At 41.8% G+C, this 18,677-nt stretch overlaps 1 protein-coding gene across 3 annotated transcripts in view; it reads right to left on the reverse strand.

The window, feature by feature from the left end:
- GRM1 (glutamate metabotropic receptor 1) overlaps positions 1-18,677 on the reverse strand; it is a 511,900-nt gene that overhangs the window by 34,770 nt on the left and 458,453 nt on the right. For all 3 annotated transcript variants that reach the window (XM_075596537.1, XM_075596536.1, XM_075596538.1), the window contains exons 5-6: positions 17,347-17,593; positions 13,126-13,294 (exon numbers count right to left, since the gene is read on the reverse strand). In XM_075596537.1, coding sequence (XP_075452652.1) covers positions 13,126-13,294; positions 17,347-17,593 — 416 coding nt within the window. The remainder of the gene's footprint in view (positions 1-13,125; positions 13,295-17,346; positions 17,594-18,677) is intronic.

Raw genomic sequence — 18,677 nt, forward strand, 5'->3', positions numbered from 1 at the left:
CCTCCAAATGATCCTCGCCGGATCGCGGTGGATGGCGTGTGACGTCACAGCCGGTGCGGGGATGACGTCTTCCGGTCTGGAACACACGGAAGCTGGCAGCAGGGAAGAACAGCAAACTCGGCACCTTCAGCTTCTCAGCAGTTGTGCAGGCTGCAAACGTCTCGAAGATAGCTCTACGCGTTTCGCTGTGTTAACCACAGCTTCCTCAGGAGAAGATGATTTCCCCCCCAGTGGGTTCACAGTATATATAGTGTGTGTAATCACTCAATTAAAAAGGTTCAAATTAACACAGGTCCTCCTATTTAAAGGTACTGCACCGACACACTTTATTCGAGCAAATACCTGGTATGTACCTGGCAGATACCTGGAATGCGCCGCTCCTCACCTCTGACAAGCCCCGTTGCGTTTGCCTTCCCAGCCTGGGTTCATGCCTGGCTGACGGGTGGCTGATCTGTTAAATGATAATGATTAGGATTTAATAGGCTGCAATGCTTCGCGTGTCTACCAGATGGCATAAATTCATGAATTGTAATGCAGTTTATATATATATACTGTGCAGTATTGCAGCCAGAGGGAATAAAATGCTTCAATCCCTTCCTGGAAAATAACCCAATATACTCGGGCAGAAAACAGTCACAAACCTCAATACACCCGGGTATACCCGAATTCGTGGGACTAGCCGAGCTCGAATAAAGTGTGTCGCCAGTGTACATGACTCTGCGGTCAAAAACAACCTCACTAGACTAAAACAATTAAGATAATAATAGACCCTCAGGTCAAAGACAATACATAACATAAAATCATGGCTCATGGTAAAATCAGAGAGATGGGAGAGAGAAAATGGAGATCAATCAATAAACATGAAATAAAATGAACATCAAACATCAATGCAATGTGTCAGGGGATGGGAAAGGGGAATGGGGGGGAGGGGGAGGGTGAACCAAATGAATGGGAGAGGATAGGAAAAGAACAGTGAGGAGGGCACAGCAGAGAGGTTGCAACAATGGAGAACCTACACTGGCGACACAGTTTATTGCACTGCGGCCAGATCCGCAAGCCGGGAGATTTCCCGGCTTGCTAGTGGCCGCCCCTCGGCGTGCCGCGTGTCACCGACGCGCGGTTACGCGTCATCGGGAGCGTGCGCCCCCTGCACGCGCGTCCAGGGCTCCCCGAGGGAGCCCTGGTGTCCCGCGATGTGGGGGACGGCGGCAGGGGGTTCCGGGGGACTCGGCGGACCCGGCAGCGGGAGGGAGAGCGCCCCGATCGGAGGGCGCTCTTCCGCTGCTTCGGCGCGCGCCCGTCACCCTCCGGCGCGCGCCAGGCTACTGCTGCGGCCGAGAACGGGCAAATGCTCGAATAAACTCGGCCGCAGCAGTATAGTTGGTTAAATTAGAAATGGTATTATTTCAAAATCTGCGTTTTAGTCTAGTGAGGTTGTTTTTGACCGCAGAGTCATGTACCTTTAAATAGGAGGACCTGTGTTAATTTGAACCTTTTTAATTGAGTGATTACACACACTATATATACTGTGAACCCACTGGGGGTATCATCTTCTCCTGAGGAAGCTGTGGTTAACACAGCGAAACGCGTAGAGCTATCTTCGAGACATTTGCAGCCTGCACAACTGCTGAGAAGCTGAAGGTGCCGAGTTTGCTGTTCTTCACTGCTGCCAGCTTCCGTGTGTTCCAGACCGGATGACGTCATCCCCGCACCGGCTGTGACGTCACACGCCATCCACCGCGATCCGGCGAGGATCATTTGGAGGTGTAGCAGCAGAAGGTCCATCTACCAGAGCTCAACTGCCTCAAGAAAACGCTATGTGTACATTTTATATGTACTTATTGTGAGTACATTTCTTACATTGTCTTTTACTTATAAATTTGAATTCTTCAGTCTATACTATGGTCTCCCTTTGTTTTTCCTTGGTACCCCTACCCGAGTGAGATCTCCTCTGTACCTCCAGCCGGTTGGGTTCCTGCAACTACGGTCTATTACGTATATGCTGTCCTGTTCAATGCTGATTATACCGCTTACCTGTTGTAAGTAGGCAATCAATAGAGCCAAGACCTTCTCTGTATTTAACTTTTTTATTATTATACTGCACAATATATTTTTGTATTTTCTATTTTTGGGGTGTTCCTGCTACCATCGCTCCCTTCCAAACACCTGTGTCTATATTGTTTTCTTATACATTTTATCCCCCGCCCCCTTTTTAGTGAGATATGTTTTTATATACTGTACAGTATGTTTTTATACATGCTCTTTGTTGGTATTCACCATGTTATATGTTGTTTATGTGTGTGTGTTTAGTTTTATGATGCAGTTGTCAAAATCAATTTGGATCACATGTTGGATAAGAGCTGACTTGCGCAGAGGGATTTACTTGTTTCATTTACATTCCTCCCAGAGTGTTATATTTTTCAACCAAATAGGTGGTCACATGGTTTTGTTCACTTTCTAGTAATCCGAACAATTTAATATTTCTGTCTTCCCTGATGTAAAATTTCAAATAGCAACTCAAGTTGTAACTTCAAAAAAAAAGCGAATCTCTCTATCCAGATAGTAGAGACTAAATATTTTTCACATTTAAAAAATAAATAAATATATATATATATATATATAGATATATATATATATATATATACACTGTATATATTTTAGAGCCTATCTCTGACTTTAATTCTCCTATAGTAGACATAGTGTTTGCAATCCAATTTCTTAAACAATTTTTTTTGCTGCCGTAACTACCAATATAACCACTTGTGGGAGCTGCTCCTCTGTTCCATTATCTCATTCAACTAAGTTTCCCAACAGGATAGCCTAATAGGATTTATTTAATTTCAGCCCCAATGTATTGTTAAAAAAAAATATAGTCTTGTCTCAGAATGTTGAAATTTTTCTACAACATTTTACCCAGTGCGCATCTTAATGGAAACTAATGCTTTTTGCCACGGGAGATACTGTATATGCTCAGTTAATGCATTTAATGTGTATGTCTTGTAACTTTGCCCTTTTCAATGCCTTTATATTATCTCCTGATTTTGCGAACACCAAGGTCCAGTAATTTAAGTCAGGGAAATCTTTCATCTAGGATTAGTGAATCTTTTCCCCATTTCTTCTCTGGTCTCTCAGATACTAAAGAGTTGTATTTAAACGGAATTTAAACTGGTTTGTGTAATTTAAACCAAATCAACATAATTTACTTCCCTTACTTCCCATATTTAATAAACTGTGCACATAATGCCATTCTTGTAGATCTTTTAATGCAAATGGTGGTTTGGTAGATCATATTTATTTGTTAAACATGTTTAATAACCTTTAGATTGACATCCATACAAAAATTAACTATTAATAATTTTTTTCCTTCCATAGATAGAAATGAGGAAACAGGAAAACTGAGAGCACAGCAAAAAACGTGGAACTGGAGGCCAATAGAAAAAATAACAAAAACTTTATTGAAACATGCCTAGTTTAAAAATAGAAACCTCTAACGCGTTTCTCGCCAAGGGCGCTTTATCAAAGAGTAGTTTCCGTGGTCTTAATTCAGCTCTTTACAGCCCTTACTCTCAAATGCACCACCCACCTGTGTCTAGGTAAAAAACCTGGTGCATTTGAGAGTGAGGGCTATAAAGGCCTCATTCAGAGAGGGTTGATAAAAATTATCGCCGGGGCATTTAAAATGCCATTTTTTTGGGTGTTGCTATCACGGTATTCAGAAAGGCTCGATTACCAGTGATAGCAAAATTTCCAAAACGGGCGAGTTGCTGCCAGCGAGAGCATCGAGCCTCTGAAAAGGCCTAAACCGGCAATTCATTTCTGCTGCAGAGAGAGCGGCTCTGAGAGAGCCGCCTCTCCCAGCGGAAAAGTCGCCCGAAAATTATTTATTTAAATATACATTTCTTTCATAGTGTAGATGTGCAGGGGGTCTCCGGAGCTGAACCGCGTGGTTCCCACGATCTGATTGGCTGAAATGCCATGTGACGCCGGCTGAGTGGCATCATCTTAAAGGCAAATGAAGCACAGCCATTCTGATTGGCTGGTATCATTCTCTTTAAGTGACGCCATGTCAAAAAAATAATTAAAGTCGGAACATGGTTTTAACAGCCAATCAGGTGGCTGTTAACCATTTGGAGGCTAAATGTGACGACAAAAGCCCTATTTAAGGCTGTGACGCCTCATTTGAGCCCAAGAAGACGACGAGACAACATCGGTTGGGATCTACCATGGGGCTTTTTGTATTACAACAAGAAGATTAAGAAGATCAAGAAATGGTTACTGATGAAGATAGAAGAAGGTGATTAAAGAAAGAAAAAAGAAGATTTGGGTACCTGATCCGGATCTTCATGGCGGATGGCATTGGATGCTGTTGGAGGGCTTCAAGGTAAGTGAGCTTCCTGTTACCCCGGGAGTCAGAGGGCCACCACTTCTAATGGTAAGTAATATATTGAATGTTTGTAAATGTCTCTTTTTATAGGTTTATTCATTGGATGTGTTTTTTGATTTTTTTGGGGGGAGGCACATTGACTGATAATATATTAATCTGTACCACTTTAGGGTACAGATTAATACATTATTATGACAATATTTGGGGGGCATTTCTCGCTTGGTATTGCTGTTGCTTTTTTTCATTTCAGTTTATTATGTGGATGTGATTGTTTGTTTTTTCATGCTTAATGCTAATAAAATGTTTGCGATTGGTGTTCGTTTGTAGTTTATGTTGTATTATGTTAGCTAATGCATTTTATGGTTATTTCAGATATTGTTAGAATTTGTTTCTTTCTATTTTACTGTTTAAATTCATTAATGTTGTAGTAATTAATTGTTTTGATTGGTTAGTGTTACTATTCATTTTGAGTTGGTTTAGGAATTAATTGGTTTGATTGGTTAATGGTTTAATTAATTAATTGTTGATGTTGTTATTGCTTGTATTGATTGGATTAGCTGGCTACTGTTTTTATTTAGTGGAGTGTGTTTTTTTGGAGTTTACTTATGTTTTATTATTGTGTGTCTTGTGTATTAATGTATTGTAATTAGGGTGCCCATTGAGTGCTATAGAGGCTTATCATGCCCATATTATTATTATATGGGTATGATGTACTACTATACTACTCAATGGGTACAGGGTGGGTATAGTCAGTCCGGGGTGGGGGCTTAGGCTTCACGGATGGGTGAAGGGGGTATTAGCCCTAAGGATGGATGTCTAGACCTTGCGGGTGGGTAGCGGTTGGGTTAACCCCTTTATTACCTTAGCGGTATTAACCGCTAAGGTAATGAAGGGGTTAAGTCCCCCTCAACCCCCCGCAAGGCCTAAACAGCCACTAAGAGCCAAATTCCCCCTTCACTCATCCTTGCTAGCCACAGTTAGCGTGGCATGGGTGTTTAACCCCTTCGTTGCCTTAGCGGTTAGCCGCTAAGGTAATGAAGTTGCTGTAAATGCATTTTTCCTGCATCGGATGCATGCCGGGGGGCTCCGGAGCTACTATTAATGGCTATCAGCTCCGGAGACCCCTGGCATCAATCTGAGGCAGGAAAAGGGCCTGATTTTTTCTAAGTCCTGACACATCGCAGCTCATCGAGGCATCTCCCCACCAATCTACCCAAATTTTGTGGTGTATTGGATTTGGGGAGAAGAACGCCTTTTAGGGCTGCGATAGGCCGCGACAGCCGACTCGCGGGTATCTGAATCGCGTGAGTTTATGATCCTTCCGAAAATGGTCGATAAGCGGCTGATCGCCGCTCAATTGGCGATTTTCTTTGGATCATAAAATTTTGCGTCGATACAGGCCGTTATCAAGCACTTATCGAGGCTTTCTGAATACGAGTAGCCATTTTGGTCGATAAGTGCTCGATAAGGGCCTTATCGAGGCTTTCTGAATGAGGCCCCAAATGTTTTCAATATTAATTGCCAGACTTTAAGTGTATCTTAATGTGGCCAGGTCTCCTTATTGGCTCCCTTTCAGCCCCTTAGCTTTCCTCTGGTTTCCCTTACCTTATGTGGAGTGGGGTGGGGAGGTTGCAGCGGCGCGTAGGTGCCAAGAGTTGCGGCAGCCATTACAGAGCGAGCACCTTAGGAGCGGTGGCCATTCGGGAAATAGATCTGTTGGGGACTACAACCCCCAGCAACCCCAGGGGCTGCAGTCAGGTGGAACACAAGCAGTCAATAGGGCTGCTGTATTTGTGGTAAGGGAAGCTCGCGCTGACAGTTAGGAGTTAGGCAGTTAGGCTATTGGTCAAGTAGTCAGTTAGTGAGGGAGTGAGTTGGGGAGTTGGAAGCTGGACACTGAAGGGGTAGGGTGTGATTGTGCAGGTGCTTGTGGCATCTGCACTAGCGAGAGACCCTTGATAGGCCCCAGCTAGGCTCAATTCCCCTCAGTTTGTGGCTGCTACAGGGACAGGCCCATAGATAGGGAAACTGCCCTTATAGCTTGTAGTGAGGGACACAGCCAGCATACAGTGGCATCCTGGCTATTGATGGTCTGGGACAGACCACCCCCATGGAAGAGACTGTCCTTGAGGCAGAAGCATCGGAGTCACGGATCATCGTTGGGTCCGTGTACCCCATTGCAGAACGCAGCGCGTACCCCATTGCAGAACGCAGGTACCTCACGCACAAGTGCACCAACATACACTGTAGTGGCAGTGCTGACCACATATAACGGTGAGGGGTTATATCCTTGTGGACACTAGAGTGGTTGGGTGCCTGAGGGCCCTGTCAGGTACTGTGAACAAGTGTGTGGGACACTAGGTGGGTGGTTATGGCCATGCTAGGCCTGGCGGGTAGGCTGTAACCACTAGCCATACAATTGTTCTGTAGTAAAGTTGTTATTTTATGTTTTACCCAGTGTGTGTGCTTATTGAATAAGTATATATACAGTCATGTGAAAAAGAAAGTATACCCTCTTTGAATTCCATGGATTTACATATCAGGACATAATAACAATCATCTGTACCTTAGCAGGTCTTACAACTAGGTAAATACAACCTCAGATAAACAACAACACATGACATATTACACTATGTCGTGATTTATTTAACAAAAATAAAACCAAAATGGAGAAGCCATGTGTGAAAAACTAAGTACACCTTATGATTCAATAGCTTGTAGAACTACCTTTAGCAGCAATAACTTGAAGTAATCGTTTTCTGTACGACTTTATCAGTCTCTCACATCGTTGCGGAGGAATTTTGGCCCACTCTTCTTTACAACGTTGCTTCAGTTCATTGAGGTTTGTGGGCATTTGTTTATGCACAGCTCTCCTAAGGTCCAGTCACAGCATTTCAATCAGGTTGAGGTCTGGACTTTGACTGGGCCATTGCAACACCTTGATTCTTTTCTTTTTCAGCCATTCTGTTGTAGATTTGCTGGTGTCCTTGGGATCATTGTCCTGTTGCATGACCCAATTTCGGCCAAGCTTTAGCTGTCGGACAGATGGCCTCACATTGGACTCTAGAATACTTTGGTATACATAGGAGTTCATGGTCGACTCAATGACTACAAGGTTCCCAGGTCCTGTGGCTGCAAAAACAAGCCCAAATCATCACCCCTCCACCACCGTGCTTGACAGTTGGTATGAGGTGTTTGTGCTGGTATGCTGTGTTTGGTTTTCGCCAAACGTGGCGCTATGCATTATGGCCAAATATCTCCACTTTGGTCTCGTCTGTCCAAAGGACATTGTTCCAGAAGTCTTGTGGTTTGATCAGATGCAACTATGCAAACCTAAGCCATGCTGCCATGTTCTTTTTAGAGGGAAGAGGCTTTCTCCTGGCAACCCTGCCAAACAACCTGTTCTCAGCTGTTTCAGTTGTTGGAGGTTGGTGGCTCTCCTTCCCAGGTTTTAAGCCCGCCCCTCCCCACTTCCCAAGTTAGTAGGTCCTTTCATTCTACTGGATATAGATCCAATGTGGTCTTTCTCCCTCCTAATAGAGGTAAATGAGAATTTTAATCCTAATAGAGGTATATTAGTATTTTATCTGGTAGTGTTAGGACTTGCGAACGGGTGTCTGCCTTGACGTGGCTCGCAAGCTTACAACGCTTTGGCCAAAGGGTTAAACTAAATTACCCTTTTTGAAGAGAATATATAAGTATTTTACTGTATATTTCTGTCATGTTGGATGTAGCATTGGGCTTCTCTGTCGTCTGTTGTATACATATGCCACGCTCAATAGCACTCCATTTTGACACTTAAATACATACATATATTTTGTGGGGGCTCAGGGGTTCCCAAAAAGAGCTTGCTGGGGTTTTGTGTTCTGTTAACCCTTCCAAACAAACCATACTTGTTCAGTGTTTTTCTAATTGTACTGTCATGAACTTTAACATTTAACATGCTAACTGAGGCCTGTAGAGTCTGAGATGTAACGTTTGGGTATTTTGCAATTTCTCTGAGCATTGGACGGTCTGACCTTGCTGGGATGTCCACTCCTGGGAAGATTGGCAACTGTCTTGAATGTTTTCCACGTTTGAACAATCTTTCTTACTGTAGAATAATGGACTTTAAATTGTTTGGAAATGGCCTTATAACCCTTCCCAAATTGATGGGCAGCAACAATTGCTTCTCTAAGATCATTGCTGATATCTCTCTTCCTTGGCATTGTGTTAACACACACCTGAATGCTCCAGACCAGCAAACTGCTAAAACTTCGGCTTTTATATTGGTCACACTTGCTGATGATCAATTAATCAAGGGCATTTGATTAGCAGCACCTGTCTGCTACTTAGCATCTTAATTCCTATGGAATCAGTAAGGGTGTACTTAGTTTTTCACACATAGTGTCCTGGAACTAGATTCCATATTCCTCTGTCTTCCCCTTTAGTTATGGGATTCATTTCTCCCTTCTTTAGTTGCCTGTCAGTTTCCCCTGTCCCAGCAGCAACGCTGTATGTAAAATGCAACATTATTGCAACATGTCGTTTACACAGCCTGTGTTGGTTGCCTGCAGCTCATATTCTCCTAGCTGAGAGTGGGCTATTCCTACCCCCCTGTCCTTGCTGACAGTTAGTATAGTCCCACTTCCTATCTAGTGTGACCCTTACTCCTCATTTCCTTTTGACCCTGGACTCTGAGTGAGTAACTGCCTGCTATCACCCCAGCAAGGCCTTTTTGTTTTACACTGTCTCATTATTGATACACTGCACAGCAGACAGAGAAGCCCTCTCTCCCCACACTCCATCTACAAGCACCTATCTCCCTGTGTTTTCCCTCAATAAAACCAAGAAAGAGAAAAGGACTTGTTTGTGCTTTGGAAGAGGTGAGACACGAGTTAAGCTACCTGGAGTCATTCACACACCATTCGTGACCCTGGCTTCAGGATACATAGCTTCTCATTTTGGCTTTATTATTGTTAAACAAATCATGACATGGTGTGATATGCCATGTGTTGTTGTTCATCTGAGGTTGTATTTACCTAATTTTAAGACCTGCTAAGGAACAGATGATTGTTTTTGTGTCCTGATATGTAAAACCATAGAATTCAAAGAGGGTATACTTTCTTTTTCACATGACTGTATAGTTCCTGTAATGGGCAATTCCACACAGTAGAATCCGTTACAGGTAAGATTATCCAACATCTTTAGAAGTTGTTACACTTATCCATAATCGGAGCAGAGTTTAAAGCATATATATTTGTCAAATTCAGTGAGATAAAAATGCCCAAAAATGTTATTTTTTTTATAGACTATCCTAAAATTGGAGTCTTACGTTCTTCTTCTTGGACACCATCATCACCACAGTTTAATTGTAAAGGTTCTGATTTTTTTAAGGTTACTTTTGTATCCTCCTGAGAATGAACTGAATAATTCTATTATTTTACAGATTTCTGGAACGGATTCTTTTTGGTCTGACAAAAATATTAACATGTCATCAGCAAGCATTGAGTGTTTTCTCTGTATTAACAATCATAATACCCTTAATGTTCTATATTTCTTAGTTTGATTGCTAAAAGTTCTAATACCACTAGAAAAAAATTAATGGTGATAAAGGGCACCACAGTCTAGTCCCTCTTCAATATTCATGATGTCTGAAACATATCCATTAGTTAATACTCTTGTTTGTGGTGGATTATACAATATTTTGTATAAGTTTCTCAGAATTCCCCATTATGCCAAATGTATACAGGACAGCAAACAAATTATACAAATCAATTAAATCAAATGGTTTTCAGCTTCTAAACTAAATATGAAAGATGTTGGGCATTTTTATCCATTTTTAGGAATTGTACTGCTGTGAGCACCATCCTTATATTTGTTACTGAATTTCTACTCATGATAAATCCTATATGATCTTTAGGTATCACAGTAGGCAGAATTATTCCCATTTCACTGCCATTATTTTCATTGGTATTTTATAATCTACATCTAATAGATGTAGCCAAGTACCCCTTTCCCTCCCTTAACTCCGATGCGGGAGCGGAGGAGGAGGCTACGGCTGCATAGATGGGCTGCGTGTGGTCAGGAAGTGCTTCGGAGCTCCGCAGTGCATGCCTAGGCAGGGTGCCGCCACTGCTGATTGTCACGCATGCGCAAAGATGACTCACCCATGCACAGAGAGCCCCGAGGTGCGGTGACCATCTTAGAAAGGTGCGCATGCGCAGAGGACAAGAGTAGCGGTGGCCATTTTACACTGTGCTCCGCAAGGGAACTACATGTCCCATGAGCATTAGGGCAGGTAACCACGTGACGTGCAGCGGCCAATAAGCCTGCCCAGAACCACTGAGGGTATATTGATACAGTTTGGCGCGGAGGAGTTGGAGCCAGGACATAGAAGGTAGTGTCCGGGTGCCAGTGGCTCCCGGACTAGGCCCAGATTGCCCCTTAGGTCCAGTTAGGCCCCCAGATAGGGACATTTCCCCATAGCAGTTTTAGGCAACCGTGTCTAAACGCTGCACAGTGACGTGCGGCCTGTGGTCTGGGACCAGACCACCATCGCTTTAAGAGACTCTTTATGGTGAGACCCTCCAGTGGGAGTTTACCTCACGCAGAGGCAGACAGACTACGTCATTGGATCAGATGGATCGTTGCTGTTATTTGGCATTACCCGGGTACTGGAGTGCCCGGGCAGGTAACACATCTAAGTGCACCAATGGTTCATAGGGTAGGGCTACTCCCTACACTTTGGGTGGGATTGACATTGGGGAAAGGACACCAGGGATATTGGTGCCAAGCACCCTATTACTTTGGGGACACTCATCTGGTGTATTATAATGTGTGTGTGATATATACTGTATTGTACAGGTTGCCATATGCTATGTTAGTAAATCCATTGATATATACCATGTGTGTGTTAATTACTGGTATTTGTTCCTGTGAGGGGTTTATCCCGCTACGCTGGGACCCCTCGCAGGTGCAGGCACTGCACCGAGGTGAACAAGCGATCACCCCAGGCTCCCAGAGGCGGAGCCTCAGGCCTTCTGGTAGCCAAACAGGTAATGGCAGTACCGGTAGTTCCTTTAGTGACGGGGAAAAGGGGCTACATAAAGATATTGGATTGTAAAATGCTGGATTTGGCGTGTCTATACCTGGTTTAGGTACAATAAAACTTTAATGTATGTCAAATTAAAGTCCTTTGGTACCAAATCTATTAGTAAGATTTTGTTAAATAAATTTGTATGTATGTAAGCATTTATTTTTTTAAACTTTTGTAAAATTCACCTGCATACCTGTCTAGACCTGGTGCTTTGTTATTTTAAGGTCTTTAATCATTGATATCACCTCGGCTTCCATTCTAGGCTTGTTTAGAAATACAGTACTCAACCATTTCTAATCCCTCCCCTTTCAGATCTAACATAATATGGGGATTACAGTAGGCAATAGGCTGATGCTGGAAGGGGAAACTGCATCTGGTTTCCGTCAAGCGTATTTTATGGTAAGTAAATGTGTGTTACAGGACTGACATGCAGTAACTAAAGTATACCTCAATTTATTTATGGTTGTCTAGGGGTTTTATAATATTATAAAAACTATAAAAAATATTATAACCTGTACTCACTTATACTTCTGTACACCTTTATTTAAATATATGAAAGCAGAATTATAGCTTGCTTTAGAGTTACAAAAGCCATTTAATTTGTTAATACAAGAAAGGTTCAGTGGAAAACAAAACATACTGATAAATCATCAAGTATAACATATCAAATTTTACCACTCCATATCAATATCCCATAAAATGAACAATGCAGTGTATAACCAATATCTACTAATTATGAAATAAACTTAAATGCCAGGGTACCCCCTTGAAGTTAATCAGTCCATACAGGTTAATATTGTTAAAGAAATAATACTATAATCCTCGTTTAGAAATGAAAAAAATGTTGTCGAATCATTTATTGACTTTCTTTACTCGGATATAGTGCTTTTTCTGATGACTAACTCAACACCTCTTGCTACTTTATGGAATAATTCATGATTACTTAAATGTATGTCTATAGTTTTCTCAACAGTTTGTTACAGTATGTCTTGTGCATTGCATTTCATATAACACACAGAGAAAGCACTTTCTTACACTATTACCCCATTCTACTGATTATTGCAATATTTCTCTCAAAATTATAACTTGCTTACTTTTGCTCAAAAAAAAAAAGTCATTTTCAGCCATGAAATAAAAATACGGCATTTCAGATTGTATTAATATTATGTTAACACATATTTAATTATACTTTACCTTCCCTACTGAAAATATATACTGTACTTCTTTGTTCTTGGGGCAATTTTATGGCATAATTGTAAGTCTTAGAAGTTGTAGCTCTAGCATACAGTTTTGCAATGTATCAAACAATTATTCATACATGACACTGTGCCCAAAAATTTCATTTCCTCTTCTAATTATAGAAAAGATCAGAATGAAGGTAAAGTTTTTTTTTCCCTTGGGAGAGATTTTACATCTGTAACATAATAGTTTTTTTTTTTTTTTTTTAAAGGTAATAGTTTATATTATCAGTTTTATTTAAAGTCATTCAGCTCTGATATTTTTGTGGTATAAAATAAGATTAGTGTTGATTTGGGGTTACGGTGAAAACAGAGGATATCTCAACAGCAATAATGAGTTGGTATGTGATCATTCCCCAGTATGCTGTGTGTCGTCTATGAGCACTGCCATCACTGTGAACAAGTAAAACAAGCATTCATCTTACCTTGATTTGTCCCTTTGAACAAGGATCACTGCACACTGATCGGACCATTCCACTCTTATTCATTTGTATCCTAAAGTCATCAATATTTAATATTCCTCCATGCCAGGTTCCTATGAGCACATAATCATAATGGCTGGGCTCAATGAACTGAAGGTTCATGATATCATACCTAAAGTTGAAAATACAGGAAAGTTTATTTCACAGTATGGTGTACTCATCACTTATATAGTTACATTTGTGAACCAATAAGGGGTGCAGATAAAGAAGGGTTAATACAGCGGAGGGAGGCATCTGATGAAGGGTTGGTACCCCAAATCATCTTGCCACTGCTTCTGCTCCATTTTCTGTACTTTGCTTTTCAGTTCTGATGTATGTTAGATGTTTCCATATCAAAGAAATATCATATTCTGTTAAATACATGACTTCATTATATTAGTTGATATATTTGAGAGCGCAATTATTATTTTCTATTTTTTTATGTACAGAAGGGGGTTGGGGCTCCTCCACATTGGAAACTGACATTATTTAATAATTCATATTTTAATATGAATGTCTCTCTCTCTCTCTCTCTCTCTCTCTCTCTCTCTCTCTCTCTCTCTATACAGGTAAACCCCGTTATAACGCGGTTCTCGGGGTCCACCCCGAGACCACCGCGTTACTAACGGGGTCGCGGGGAAAAAAAATGGCCGCCGCTTTAGCGCATATTCATCCCGCGGGACAGGAGATGGGAGCGGGGATGTCCCTCCGGTCCCCGCTTCCCCCTGTCACCGCGTGACAGGCCGCGGGATGGGAGGGGGGATGCCCCTCCGGTCCCCGCTTCAGGAGGAGCAGAGGGAACTGGCAGGCAACATCCACACCTCACGAGCCGCACGGCGCATGCGCATGCACACGCGCACGGCGAACGTGAGGGGTGCCTGCATAAGTTTCCTAAAGTGATCGCTGTCGGGATGTGCTGCTTTGGAGACAGGTAAGCACAGTCTCCGGAAGACCGCTAACCCCCCCCCCGCCGCAGCACAGGGCCCTCGCGCAGCAGTACAGGGCCCACCGTAGCGCAGGGTCGTCCTGCCACTCAGCCGCAGCGCAGGGCCCCGCCACCCCCCCACAGCACAATGACGTCCCACCCCCTGCCCCGGGCCGTAACACCAACCTAGAGGGGAGGGGGACACACCGGACGCTCGGACACCCTTTCCCCTTGCTGTGAGGGGGTTAATGTTGAAGAGGCACCACAGAGGTTGGGTTACCTTGCTGTGTGTGTGTGTGAGCAGTGTGCAGTGTGTGTCAGTGTGAGCAGTGTGTGTGCAGTGTGTGTCAGTGTGAGCAATGTGCAGTGTGTCAGTGTGTGCAATGTGAGCAATGAGCAGTGTCTGTGCAGTGTGTGTCAGTGTGAGCAGTGTGTGTGCAGTGTGCAGTGTGTGTCAGTGTGAGCAGTGTGTGTGCAGTGTGCAGTGTGCAGTGTGTGTCAGTGTGAGCAGTGTGTGTGTAGTGTGCAGTGTGTGTCAGTGTGAGCAGTGTGTGTGCAGTGTGCAGTATGTGTCAGTGTGAGCAATGAGCAGTGTGTGTGCATTGTGCAGTGTGTGTGCAGTGTGTGCAGTGTGAGCAATGAGCAGTGTGTGTGCAGTGAGTGTGTGCAGTGTGCAAAAATAAATAAAAAAAAAATAATATTTTTTTTTTTTTTTTTTTAAACGGGAGCCACGGGAAAACCGCGTTATAACCGAATTGCGGTATAGTGAGGCGCGTTATAACGGGGTTTACCTGTATATGCAAATACAACGGTATGCTCATCTGCATGTCTTAGGCAGGTCTGCAACCCCGCCTTTCCCCATTATCACCCAGCATACAGCACTTCCACTGCAGCAAGGGATTCTGGGAAATGACATGCAAATGAGCACACAGTGTCACTTTTTGCCTCAAAAACCATTTTTAACATGGTTCCCTATAGGCTTAAGCTTAAGCTTACTCACCATAACTTAACTCTGTATTATGGTATAAATATATATATATATATATATATATATATATATATATATATATATATTTATATATATATATATATATATATATATATTTATATATATATATATATATATATATATATATTCAGGTTAATACAGTTAACAGTAGATACTACATGTGCAATATTATAGCTGATGGTTATTAACCAGGTGAAATATGTTTTTTTTTGTGTGAACATTTTTGAAAAAACATTCCACATAAAAAAATAGCCAAGCATTAAAAGGCAATGGGCTGGTCACATGTCCCTGCATTCACACCAGACAACCATTTATGTATTACCATTTTTGCTAAATTCTGTCAAAGTGGTGAAAATCTGCCAACATTTAGGAAATGAGAGTTAGAGTTATTTGGGAATTTTTATAAACGCAAGCATTTTGAGAAATTTGATAACACAATTGTGAGTCACATTTGAAGACATTCGTACAACTCATATATACAGAAGACATACAGAAGTAAGCTCTGGTTAATTGAATGTACTGTAATTTCTACCTACAGGTATTAACCGTGCACCCCACAACTGGAACAGTCTACCGGAGACTCTCACTGCCACCACCAAGTTCTTTCAAAACTAAAGCTGTCTCACATTTTAATCTGGTCTGTAACTGTTATATACGCTGTGACATTGTCGCAGGATAACGGGCATCTTTCTGTCTAATTTATAGAAGAAAGTGCAGACTTAGTATGGAAGTTTCACAGTTGCAGAGACTGTGGGATAAAAACTCCAGGCCAGAGATCAGTAGTTCTGGTTTTTCCCTCACCTGCTCTCCTAATCACTAGAACAGGTATTTAGAGCAGAGAGGGTTACTTTTTTAGTCTCTCTTCTAGAGCCTGGAGGCCTGTATCCAGTTCGGGGAGAACGCCCCCTTCATGACCTTCGCTGTCCGGAAGCACATTGCCGGGACGCTGTCTCCCATCTATCAGTTAAGCTTTGTCTAAAAACAGTGGATATTATTATGCTGTTTCTAGTGACCCTAAATGAGAGTGTATTGTTTAAACTGGGGAACTAGGTTACTTGGCCCAGCAACAGAGAGGCATATTCTGCTGTGTAGTTAGATCCCTGAAAAGGGATAGGATTTATTTATATGATTTCTTTGGCTTCTTAAAGTGACAGTGTTTGAAATATTATATCACTGATATGACTGCTGAAGGTTAATGACTGAGTGCCTCCTGCCAATACCTGTTAAAGCTGCAGTCCCTTAGTGGGATAAAAATAAAGCAGGCAGAAGCCTGAGTTAAGCAATGTAATGCTTTGTATTATCCTGTTATTTCTCTAATTAACCCTAGAAGACTGTCGTGAAGAGCCCAGACAGACGTCAGCACTACAAAAGAAGGGCGTTTGTCACAACGCCTATAATATATATTATCTTTAACTGTGCATGCAATGTCTTGTATATAATGTACTGTATAACCCTTTTCACTCATTGTAACTATGTATTTGTAACCCTGTATTTGTCATTATAACTCTGTGCCCAGGACATACTTGAAAACGAGAGGCAACTCTCAATGTATTACTTCCTGGTAAAACATTTTATAAATAAATAACAAACCATGATTCTAAAGCAGAAAGTATATGGTATTAACAGCACCTGAATAGAGATAAATAATTAATAAATGTTAGTGTGGTGCACGGGAACAAAAGAGGGGCCCTGATTCCCTCTATATTCACAATAAGAAACAAAGAAAGTGTTCCCAGCACTCAACAGAAAATATGCTTGAAAAGATTTTCACGCATATTTTCTATGGAGTGCTGGGAACACTTTCTTTGTTTCTTATGATTCTAAAGCAGTATGTGGTTTTCTAAAATACATAAGTGTATTAGATTCCAATTAAAATATCACGAAAGACTTTTATAGAACATGAAGCTTGCACATAAAGTTCTTGTATTTAGTGAATAGCATTTTTATCCAGACTGGTGCAAGACAGACACATAGAGAGTGACAGTTTACATAAATGAAACACTGGTTACATTTCAATTATAGAAGTTGTAATAACATCCTCAAAGCTGGATATATCATTGTGATTTGTGTTGTAAAAGATAAGTGATGGCACTAAAACACTGTGGCTTTGTGCATGCGCCTTCTTTTGAGTGAAGGACCATCAAATAGCATAACTAATAAAGAATTATTATAACATTAAATTCAATAGCAAATTATAGAAATTAACTATCAGTTATTGAGGCAGCATCAAGGTAAGTGAATCTAGTCTTACCTTCCAGGAGAATCTCCTTTTTCATCAAACCAGATCTCTTCACCGGAAATGCCCAAAAATGAAGTCTTAATAAGGAATTCAAGCAGTTTGCTGCCATCAATAGGCTTCATGGCATCACATAGACCAACATGTCCTGGGCACATGGCCAAATGCATGTCATGAAGACCATGAGCCATTGCATAAATAGCATTAATTACAAAGCCCATTTTACTGTCCTGGACATAGTTTTCTTCTAAACTTTCATTACCTGAAAAAGAATGGAAAAACAGAATGAATAATGATAATTATCAACAAAAGTCATTTAATTAACTGACAAGTAGAAACTTTATATAAAAATACTTCAGATATATGTAGCATAGCTTCTGACCGCTACTACATCCCGTGGGCCCTAACTGTATACGTCCTGCTATGGTCAGGCACTGGAGGGGTTAGGATATCTCATGAGGGCCTAGTGTGCTATTGCAGCCCTGTGTATATTTACTGTATCTAGGGGCGGGCCTAGCAACAGCCTGAGAGTGTCAGTCTGGGAGAGGATACTGGTTGGGTCATATGCAAATGTATGATGCCTATCAGTATCAGACCTGTCCTGTTATGGGGCAGGGTTACAAGCCCAACCCCAGGGTATATATACTTGCACTCTCCTGAAATCATGGTGTCTATTGTCTCTTCCTCCCCCCAACCCGTCCGCCTGTGGAGTGGACAACATCTACCCTGTATCCCACAAGTGGATACAGGAGGAGCACCAGAAGGAAAGTTAGATGGGCCTCAAGACTTAAAGTAATCTTCAAGGGGAAGCAAAGAGGCTGTAAATGAATATATGAAGCGCAATAAATACCAGTTGAACTATACCAAGGTGTGGTTTACTTCTCGGAAAGAACATATTGTCATTATGGTCCATACTGCAAAAGTACCAGAATCCATGCTAACTGGAGGCGCTGACAAAGAATGAAGTATCCTAAAAGCCTGTCCGGATTCTTCCCACACCATCGCGGAGCAACTTAGCCCTCCTGTTGCCTCACAGGTATGCATGCACCATGAAACATGCAGGTAGCGACCCAATATCACATTGGGTGGGGGTAAAGGTGCTACATATAATTTGGACACAAATAAAAGAGTCAAAATATTACAGACCATATTTACTAAGAGGTGCTATTCCATAAGATATTTTCCAGCTTAGTAAATATAACCTATTACACATCTGCTCTCACCCATGCCTCCCTGCCACCTCTTCCCCTGCAACTGGTGTTAACCTATCTAATTTAATACTGACTAACCTTAACATTCGTCTCACAAATCAAGCATCCCAATAGTCTGTACTCATGGCTATTGTC

Source organism: Ascaphus truei, chromosome 4 (assembly GCF_040206685.1).
Source record: "Ascaphus truei isolate aAscTru1 chromosome 4, aAscTru1.hap1, whole genome shotgun sequence".
Classification (NCBI taxonomy): domain Eukaryota; kingdom Metazoa; phylum Chordata; class Amphibia; order Anura; family Ascaphidae; genus Ascaphus; species Ascaphus truei.